The sequence below is a fragment of the Motacilla alba genome, unplaced genomic scaffold (assembly GCF_015832195.1).
Source record: "Motacilla alba alba isolate MOTALB_02 unplaced genomic scaffold, Motacilla_alba_V1.0_pri HiC_scaffold_28, whole genome shotgun sequence".
In the NCBI taxonomy this organism is placed as follows: Eukaryota; Metazoa; Chordata; class Aves; order Passeriformes; family Motacillidae; genus Motacilla; species Motacilla alba.
In genome coordinates this window covers 4,561,423-4,571,735 of record NW_024037374.1, presented here as the reverse complement: position 1 = coordinate 4,571,735, position 10,313 = coordinate 4,561,423, and the positions used below count along the sequence as shown (strand labels likewise).

General features: G+C 54.9%; 1 protein-coding gene across 1 annotated transcript; it reads right to left on the bottom strand.

Moving 5' to 3' along the window:
* Window positions 1-4,813: 4,813 nt before the first annotated feature.
* Window positions 4,814-8,503, bottom strand: LOC119696317 (histone H3-like centromeric protein A). The gene is made up of 5 exons (XM_038126018.1): window positions 8,410-8,503; window positions 7,997-8,155; window positions 6,994-7,085; window positions 5,766-5,843; window positions 4,814-5,143 (listed from the first exon to the last, which is right to left on the bottom strand). The coding sequence occupies exons 1-5, from the start codon at window positions 8,501-8,503 to the stop codon at window positions 5,006-5,008; spliced, it is 561 nt and encodes a 186-aa protein (XP_037981946.1). The 3' UTR covers window positions 4,814-5,005.
* Between the last annotated feature and the right edge of the window lie 1,810 nt (window positions 8,504-10,313).

Genomic DNA, 10,313 nt, shown 5'->3' with positions numbered 1-10,313 from the left:
TTAGGCCTTGATATTCTTCAGGAGGAATCTCAACTTCGACTTTATTAACTGCTTGCCCACTGCTTTTGCTGCTTCCTGTGTTTTCAGGGGGGGTCTCCTGCAATTTGAGTTGTCCTCCATGCTAGGGTGCTCTCCTAATTTGAGCTATCAGTTCCGCACAGTTTAGTGCAGCAGTGATTGTAGATGTGGTACTGGTGTTCAACTGCCTGTAATAAACCATAAGCCACAACTGCCTGTTCAGCTCTTTCATGAGCCAGACCCTAAGACTGGCTCAGCTGGTCTGAGCTTGGTGCTCATAACACCACAGTTGTTGGTTCAGTCTGGGTATGGCCCAGTCACTTAACAGCTGGACTTGATGAGCTTTGTGGGTCCCTTTCAGCTCAGAGTATTCTGTGATCTGTGACATAATGGCAATGCCAACAGCAAACATTGGCTAAACACTGGCAAGTTCTGTGAGACTGGAGTGTGTTAAAATGATCACTGGCCACTATCTCAGACAGCAGAGATAGGAGTGTGACTGAGTGATAATACCTTTTTTCTCTTAATCTGTCACCACCCCATCAATGCCCAAGCACACGGGTGCTTATACTATGGCTGTTAGGTTTGCAGTATTGGGTACTTCAACTGTTAATGGGGCCAAATTGGCCAAAACTTCGGAAATTCCACTTCTCCCTGCAGCAAAAATCTAGCACAGGGACACACTAGCAGTCCTTGGATCAGGGACTGCAGGTGCTACATGGAGTCAGCACAGTCTCTGGACTCCTTTTAGGGTTTGGGCTAATGTTCAAACATTAACATTGACTCCCTGCTATCAGGCAGACAACAGATTTGATCATTCAGAACATCAAAACCCTAAATGTTGTCATTGTGATCTTTGATTGCAAAGCAAGTAGCCAATATCCACTTCTCATCCAGGACCCATAAATTAACCTTAGCAGCTTGGCAGATAACATTTGCTCCATTTACTAAAGTGATTTTTAACTCTTAGTGTCTGGGTCATACACCCAGGTTCTTGGCATCCTGCTTCGTTAGTACTGAATGTTGTGCTCCTGTATCTATTAGAAATCTAATAAATCATTGACAAGAACCAACTGGAAACTGGATGTATGGGTCATGAGTACGTGTGTATTGGTAGGGTTCCACTTGTTGCATTTCAGTCTCACTTGGCTTGTGCCTGGAATGCTTTTACAAAGCAGCCACCTGAATCAACTCTGCACAATACAGGGTGAATTGGTAGCTTGCTTAAGCATCGCCTTTGCTGTTTCTTTCAGTTTTCATCTTTTCTCCTTTGCTTCCTGGAACTGTTTCTGCAACTGTTCAGTTCTCAGTAACAGGGATAAATCAGGTTTCCTCTCTCAGGTCTTGTTTCTCTCTTCTATAATTTTCCCTGCTCAAATTCTCAAATAATTGTCTTTCCTTACACTCTGCTGAAGCAAGTAGGGTCCTAAGATGATCTTTCTCACTCATAAGTTTATCCACTTGGATTCTCAGTTTTTCTTCTGTCTCCATCTCAGAAGCCAGTGGTGACTTAGATACCTCATTTTCTGTGTAAGTCTTATTTTTGGTGAGCCTCCTTAAATGTTTGCAGCTGCCAGCCCCCAGCTCACTGAGGATGGCAAACGTTGTTTCTGAGACTCCAATTAACAACATTAGCCTGTGGGGCCATAGCAATGATAGGTCTCTTAGGAGTTCCAACTGCCACATCAACATCTTTATCCTGCTTGTGGCACGGGAGTGCAACTTTCCTTTTCCCCAGGCACTCCATTCCAGGCACTCCATGCTCCAGAACAGCAGTGGATAATTTATCACTTCCCGAGAAATTCCTTTCTGCGAGCCTTTCACTCACACTGCATTCCATCATGCACTGGGACCCTGCTGCTCCCTCTTGGGCAGTCCACTTCCTTGGTGCAATTCCAATCTCCTGATTGTTTTTCTGTTTACTAATTGTTAAGTGAAACCCATCCTTCTGCCATAGCTAAATGGCCCTGAAGATCTTTCCCTGCATTAAGGGTCTTTTCCCTTGTCTTCCTCTCTGTGGGGTTAATACTTGCCTCAAGTGATCCTGATATTCTGCCACAGTGTTTTATCACGTCCAGCAAAACTCTGACCATGGGAGCCACAAACTTGGATAACCAGTGATGTAGGTGAGGGCTGTCCTGGAACATCTGTCATTCATCAGTTGCAAAAACGCTGCCTTCTGTGCACTCTCTGTCCCATGATCTATGGCTGGGGTCTTATCCTAAGCAAATCACTTCTCTCTAATGGATTCAACCTCCCACTCAATAGGTGGCACTCTGAATTAAAGATCACAGTTGTCTCTGGTCACCCACCATTAAAAATACTGGACCTCTGCCTCAGACAAATGATTCAATCAGCCCCTGCCAGAGGCTCTCTCCAAACATATCCAGTTTCCGATTACAGTGTAGGTCTCCTGTACTTTTCCTGGAACTTTGCTATCTTGGTTGCTGTGTACCACACTGTTTTAATAACAGTGTGCAGACCCTATCATAGAAGGTTTCATCTTTAATTTGGGGTTGTAAGTTGATTTCCTCATCAGATGCATTGCTGCTTATAGGGTTGTTAGAGAGTGGGCTTTAGTCAAAGCAATGTTCTGTCCTGTCCACAATTTGTTAACTTTGAAAGTTCAGTAACAAAAATATTCCCCATCAAGCTCAGCACCAGCCTTTCTGGGGGAAAAAAGATGGTTGGGGGGACCCCAAAACTGGAGGCATCCCAAGCCAGATGGGTGGGGGGTGGATTGGGATTTTAGGGGGTATATTTGGGGTCCCTGAGGTTTGGGGGGCTCAGAGGGTACCCCAAGGATGGCAGGGATGGGCAGGTTTAAGGGGATTTGGGGTCCCAGGGTAGGTTTTGGGTTCTGAGGTTCGGGAGGGGTCTCCAAGGCATGGGGAAGGGGGGTTGGGGTCCCAGGGCAGGGTTGGGGTTGGGCGGGTCCGTTCTGGGGTCCCTCCCGCGCCCCCAGGCGCAGGCACGGCCGCTGCCGGTGCAGCGCCCCCTGCCGGTGCAGCGCTCCCTGCCGGTGCAGCGCCCCCTGCCGGTGCAGCGCCCCCTGCCGGTGCAGCGCCCCCTGCCGGTGCAGCGCTCCCTGCCGGTGCAGCGCCCCCTGCCGGTACAGCGCTCCCTGCCGGTGCAGCGCCCCCGCGGGCCCCGCCCCTCCCCGCTCAGCAGCGCCCCCAGCGGCAGCAGCGGGAACAGCAGCCGGGAGCGCCCAGCACCCCCGCAGCCCCGCCCCCCAAGCCCCGCCCCGTAGAGGGGACCCCCTGAAGCCCCGCCCCCACAGGGGTACTAAACCGCGCCCCCCACAGGCAGCCCTACCCACGTTCAAGCCTCCTCTAAGCCCCGCCCCCAAAGCCCGGACCCCCGCTCAAAAAGCGAATCCCCTAAGCACCCCCCCCAGGGGACCCCCTCCACCACTATACATGGAACCCCTTGGGCCCCAAGACCTTCCTGGCCCCCATCCCAGGTGCCCTCACCCACAATACTCTCAGAGCCCCCCTCCCTGTGGGTTCTCCTCCCCTCCAGAGTTCCCCCCTGGGGTCCCTCACCCTCAAATCCCCTCCATCCTCCCCAGCAACAGCACCTAGGGGTCACAAACATTTATTAATTTATTGGGGTGCAGCAGAACTGAGAGGGTCTCCAGTAAGGTGGCGGTCCTGGGTAGGTTTCCCTGGGACTGGCATTCTGGTGAGGGGGGTTCCAGGGGGATCATGGGTAGGGGCCTGTCACGATCCGCCCTCACGGACAGGATTGTGATGGTTCGTTATCTGATCTCAGGGTACAAAACACCAACACGGCAGGGGGGTTTGCAGTAACAAAATCAATGTACTTTATTGAACAATCACAGCAAAATGCATTGGAGGGAACTGGAGAGAGAGAGAGAGAGAGAGAGAGAGAGAGAGAGAGAAACCCTATAGGAAAGGAAGGAAAGACAGAGTAAGTATATCTACCAACATAGAGGCGATGCAAGTCTTCGAGGTCCAGTCGATGTCCAGTCGAGGAGTCGCCTTTACATTGGGGAGATCTCGAAAGGCTAGCTGACTCAAGGGGTTTTTTATACTGAAAGTTGGGAAGGAGTGGGGGGATAGGATACAATAGTCTTATGATCTCAACAGTGGGGAGAGCTATTATTTTCCTGGTTCACTACCTGCAGGCAAACATCTCCGTTTGATCAGCTGTTCTCCCCCACACACACTGCCCTCCTCCCCCCAGATTACAGGTTTCAGTCCTTGAGGAGAAAAAGAGTCTTTTCCATATAGGGGTTTCATGTCTCAGTCTTGGAGGGAGTGGATTCTCCCATCTCAGTCCATCTGCCACGGTGGTTGTACAGTAGATGAAGGGTCTTCTGTGGAGACCACCAGAGGGTAATTCCAGAAGAGAGTCCAGCCAGGCTTGGGGGTGGAAAACTCCAGGCCATTGTCACAGAGCGATGCAGGCGAAGGAAGGTCAAGGTGCTCCTTGTCCTTTTCACTGGGAGCAGTGTAGCATGAGGTGGACAAACGCACCTGTGAACAATAACTCAAGTTCCAGTCCCGGGGCCTTGGCAGGCCCCCACCAAACCAGGATGTAGGATCCTCTTTCGGTGGTCTCAGTCTTTTTCACGACGATCGTGAGGCAGATGAGAAAGCAATCTTGGGCAGAGTCTTACAGGGCCCTCAATAATCTGAGGGGTGTTGGACTAAGGAAGGGGACCTCCACCCTGGGATGGGTCCCTGAAGGGATTGTTGGGGATCCTGAGGTGGGGATCCAATAGGGGGAGGTCGATGTGGGGGATCTTGGGGAGGTGGATCCCAAATCAGATTGGGGATGTCAGGATAAGGCCCCAGCTTGGGGGACACCATGCTGAGGGTCTCAGCATGATGGTCTCATAGGAGGTCCCAGTAAGATTAAGGGTGTGAGATTGTCAGGAGAGAGCCCCTGTGAGGGTGGGAGTCCTGGTACAGGAGCCTGGGGGGTTGAGTTTGCGCAGGGGCCCTGGGGGGGGTCCTCATTCAGATGCCCCCGCCTCGGGTCCCTGCAGGCACCAGGCCAGCTGCACATCCATGGGGAACAGGGCGGCTCGGCGGGCGTGCAGCGAGCACAGGTACGCGTCTTCCAGCAGCCACACCATGAAGGTCTCTGCTGCCTGTGTCCCAAAACCTGAGGGGGGGTCCCCAAAGCTCCCCAGCATGCCCCAACCCCCACAGCTCCCCCCAGGGACAGAGACCCCCCCCAAAACAGACACGTGAGGGACAGGGTTCCTCCAAACCTACCCATGGGGACCGAAACACACTGTGCCTGTAAATGTGTGAGGAGGGACCAACACCCAGTGACCCATCCCAAATCCCCAACAGACCCCGGGAATAACTGACGCCCCCCACCACCCAGAGGTCTCCCAGGGACCCTCTCAAAATCCATGGAACCCTGTCCCAGAACACACAGACCAATGTCAGCCAATGGAGACTCTCCTAGACTCCCCCGCAGCTCCCATCACACACCCCCAACAAACCTCTCAGCCTCATCCAAGCACCCAAAGAGACCTTCCTGGACCTCCCCAGCCCCCCAGAGACACCCCCGGCACCCACAGACCCCCCTGCAGCATCCACAGAATCCCCTCCTCCAACACCCATGGAAACCTTCTCAGTACCCATGAGATCCCCCTCAGCCCCCTCCCCACCCCCCTGAGTCCCCTGGACACCCTGCAGGACCCACAGGACCCCTCCAGTCCCTCTGGGAACCCCTCCAGCCCAGCGGGCCCCGAGCCCTACCTCCTGCAGCGCCAGCAGAGCCACGCGCTGCCAGCGGTGATCGACCCCGCGGCTGAAGCGCAGGCAGAGCTCCCGCACCTGCGGCAGGGAGGGCACGGGGAGGGGGCACATGGGGCAGGGCGGGACAGGGGCTGCGGGGACACCGGGACAACGTGGAGGGGATATGGGGGCACTGGGGACATCCCGGGCTGGGGCCACCACCATGGCAACACCCTGGAGACATGGAGACACTGCCCTGGGGACATCCCAGGGACCTGGGGACACCCTTGTTGTCACCCTGGAGACACTTTGGGGACACCCCAGGGACAGGGACACCTGGGGATACACATCATGATGGGGACACCCTGAGATCTCCCAGGTGGGACGCGGGGGGAAGCACCACTGGGGGAACATCTTGGGAACACCCTCGGCCATGGGAACATAGGGACACTCCCCGAGGACACCCCAATGGGATGGGATGGGGACAGTGCCAGCACGGCAGGAGGGGCACAGGGAACACCCAATCCATGCAGCCTCTGAAGGTGGCAGGACACAAGGATGTCTGGAACCACAGAAGGGCTTTGGGGGATATGCAACATTACTGGAGGAGGATGAGCCCACCATGTCACAAGGATGGGGAGGACAAGGACATGGAGAGGGCTGGAACAGGGTTGGCGGGGGGACCTGGGGAAAGGGGGTGGTCCTGAGGAGGCCCAGGGGGTGATCTGGGGTTCTGGGGGATAACTTGGTGGGTCTGTAGGGGGTTGGAGGGTCCCAGTGGGTTTTTGGGATGGGGTCTAAGGGGAGGTTGGAGGGTTCCAGGCTGGATTTCAGGGGGCCCAGGGTGGATTTCGGGTTGGATTTTAAGGGGTCCTAGTGGGTATTTGGGAGAGTCCTATGGGGAGCTGAATGGGTCCCAGGGTGGATTTGAAGGCTCTGGAGGAGGTTACAGGGTCCAAGAGGGTTGATCTGGGGTATCCTCGGATGGATTTGGGGATCCCAGGAAAGGGGATCCAGAGTGATTTGGAAGATCCCAGACAATGTTGGAGGTTCTGGGATGAAACTGGGGGGGGTCCTGGAGGGGTTTGGGGATCCCAGAGTAGATTTTATGGGTATCTGAGATGATCTGTGTAGTTGCAGGGGAGTTTGGGAGTCCATGGGGGGTGCTGGGAGGTTCAGTGGGGGAAATTGGGGTGTCTGGGGAGTTTAGGGTGCAGGAGTGTTCATTTTGGGATGTGGGGGTTCTCACCAGGCAGGCGAAGGGGCCGGGGCGCAGCAGCAGGCGGGTGCTGCTCTGGTACCTGCGGATCTCCTGCAATGCCCGCTGACCTGGGCGGTGCTCTGCGGGGGCATTGGACAGGGCTCTGTGGGGGCTTCAGGGGATCTATTCACCCCGGGGGGGGCACAGACAGGGGGCTCTGAAGGAACATGGGGGGGTACAGGAGATCTATAGGGCCTGGTGGAACACAGGGGGCTATAGGGGATCTATGGGGGCCTATAGGAGCCGGGGGGACAGGGAGAAGCTGTGGGGGTTATAAGGGATCTGTAAGTTCTGGGAGGACATTGCAGATATGAGGGATCTGTAGGGAGCTACAGTGACAGCCGATATAGGGGAGTTATAGGGGACAGGGAGTACGGGGGTTATGGGGAACAGGGTGTAGGAGGCTGTAGCAATGTATCTGAACAGCTTAGGCCTCAGTGTGCTCCAGCCATACCGCTTGTAACTGTTCTTATCAGAATTGTCTCAGGGCACTGTGGCATTCATCAAGGTTACTAAGACATAGACTGTGCTAAAGTAAGAACAAAGAAGCTGAGAAACAGCACACCAGGATGGCAGGAACTGGAAAACAGAGGGCTGTAGAACACCTGCACGGTGACCAATCACAGACACTGAGAAATGGAGGCACAGAACGAGGGAACACGGCAACGGCACCAATCAAAAAGTGTGATCTTAGTAGTTTGTAGAATCTATAAAAATGTGTGTAATGTAAACAATAAACAGCTTCTGCTTGATCATATGGGTTAGTTGTTCAGGAGTCCTGGTTTACCCGCAACAGGGGCCTACAGGGGAGAAGGAGTGTGGGGCTACTATAGGTGATGGAAGCATATAGGGGTATTTAGGGCACAGGCTGGGGGCGGAGGACAACAACGGGGGGGTCCATAGGAGTGCTCTGGAGTGGGCCTAAAAGGGGGCTCGATGTGGGAGATCCACAGGGGGTGTTTACAAGGGGAGTCCCCCGCCCCTCACTCACTGCGTGCCCGCGGCCGGGGCGATGGGGGGTGCGGGACCCAGCCCGTCGGGGGGTGTGCTTGGGGAGGGGTATGGTGTGGCCGAGTCCACCGCAGGGTCAGGGCGAGTCCAGGCGTCCTGGAGGGGACCCGGCGGCCGGGGAAGGGGCAGTCAGGGCGGGCTCAGGTGTCCGGGACCCCCACGCCCCGCTCCCCGCCAGTGACGTCACGCCCGGGATCTGCCGCGCCGTTCAAACCTCCCGCCGCGCCGCTCGTGACGTCACTTCCCCCGCGCCAATCGGGGCGCGCGACCACTCTGCGCCGCCGCACTCCGCGACTCGATGGTGCCGCGCCCGCCGGGGCTCATTAGCATAAATCTGCATGACCTCGCCCCGGGCACCCCGCGCCTTGGTGCTCCCGGGGTAGTTTCAGCTACCGTCCCAGTTTGATCCCAGTACGGGCTCTGTAATCGTCCCAGTGTGATCCCAGTCACTCCCAGTGTGGTTCCCGTCGCTCCCGGTCATCTGCATGGTTCCAGTTACTCCCGGAATGATCCCAGTATGATTCCAGTCCCCTGCAACATGATTCTAGTGCTTCCCAGTCACTCCCAGTGTGAGTCCAGTATGATCACAACGACTCCCAGTATAATCCCTGTCACACCCCCAATGTGAGACCCTGTCAATTCCTGTCCCTACTAGAATGATTGCACTATGATCCCAGTCATTCCCACTATGATATCAGTTGCTCCCTGTGTGGTTCCAGACACTCCCAGTACGCATCTAGCATGGTTCCAGTTGTCCCCTCCTGTATGACCCGAGTTGCCCCAGCTGTGGTCCCAGTACCCCCAGCATGGTTCCAGCATCTTCCATTTGCTTCCAGTGTGACTTCAGTTGGCTCCCAACATGGTCCCAGTAGCTCCCTGTGCCTCCCAGTACCCAGTGGGGGTCAGTCAAGGATTACAACTGTCCATGAAACCCATTGGGATGAGCAGATTGGGGCGTTAGTGAACCCACGGTGGCCCGGGTGGGCTTTGGGATCTCTTGAGGACATTGCCTCACAGACCTCCCAGTTTATCCCCTGTCTTCCCAGTGGGCCACCACACTCCTTATTTGACCCCATCAAGCCTCCCAGTTGCCCCCAGCTGTCCACCCAGGCTAGATGTTGAACAGGAGCAGCCCCAGCACTGAGCCCTGGGGAACCCAGCAGCGCCCAGCCCCAGCTGGCTGTGGCCCCATTCCGACTCCTCTTTGGCCTGGCCACCAGCCAGGTGTTCCCAGCGAGAGGCACGTGTCCCAGCCGCGAGCTGCAGGTGCTGCAGGAGAGGCAGGGAGACAGAGACAGTGCTAAAGCCTTTGCTGAGCTGCAGGCAGACACACCCAGCCATGTCCAACACCCACCGGGGCCACCTGGGCACAGCAGATCAGGTGAGTCAGGCAGTGCCTGCCTTTCCCAAGCCCTGGCTGTTCCCAATGCCCTGGTTTTCCTGTCCGTGCCATGGGGAAATCTGCTCCAGGGCTGTCCCAGCACCAAGGCCTGGAGTTTGCTGGATCCTTCTGGCCCTGGTCTCAGTGGCTCACAGTCACCTCCAGTATGCTTCCAGTCATTCCCTGTACGATCCTTGTCACTCCCACTATGATAACAGTATGATCCCAGCATGGTCCCAGTTGTTCCCTGTATGATCCTAGTTACCCCAGTTGTGATCCCAGTTGCTGCCAGCATGGTCCCAGTAGCTCCTAGTTCCTCCCCGTGGCCAGTGGGGGTCAGTTGAGGGTTGCAGCTGTCCATAAAATCCATCTGGGGAAAAGGACACACAGGTGATGTGAAGGAATATGGAAGGACATGGAGGCACTGCCCTGCTGTCACCAAAATTGCGGGAAAAACAAAAACTCTCCAACAACATTTGTAGTTTAAGAGAATTAAGGCATTACTTTATTCTGGCTAGGATGTTGTTCTGGCCAGAATGTGTAACAGAGATAATTTCATCCACACATTGCCTGTGCTGTGCAGAGAAAACCATTCCATCACACATGGTTCTTTACTAGATTTTTCACATACTTATGCAGTCAAAACCCAGAAAAATTCATTGGTTCAGCATTCATTTGCTACAAGTTACACAGTTCTTTGTATCTGGTTTCCTACTGGTTATTGATCCCTTTGCCTCCAATGCTAATTAGGCCCTCATTCTTCCTTCTCTTATTGATCTTGTCTCAGACCAAGTGTCGCTGACACACCAGAAGGAAGTTTGGGTGTTGACGGTCACTTTGCTCTTGAGCATCCTCTTGCAACTCCCAGTCCATTGAGATGTCAAGCTCGTCAGGCCTTGCCTGGGGAACAGTCTCT

Bases quoted from the DNA above. Each gene is read 5' to 3' on its own strand.
- LOC119696317 (XM_038126018.1), bottom strand. From the start codon at position 8,503: ATGCAGATGACCGGGAGCGACGGGAACCACACTGGGAGTGACTGGGAT. The intron at 7,086-7,996 runs GTGAGTGAGGGG...ATGCCCCCGCAG, and splicing joins GCCCCGGCCGCGGGCACGCA to AGCACCGCCCAGGTCAGCGG. The intron at 5,844-6,993 runs GTGAGAACCCCC...TCCCTGCCGCAG, and splicing joins CCGGCCCCTTCGCCTGCCTG to GTGCGGGAGCTCTGCCTGCG.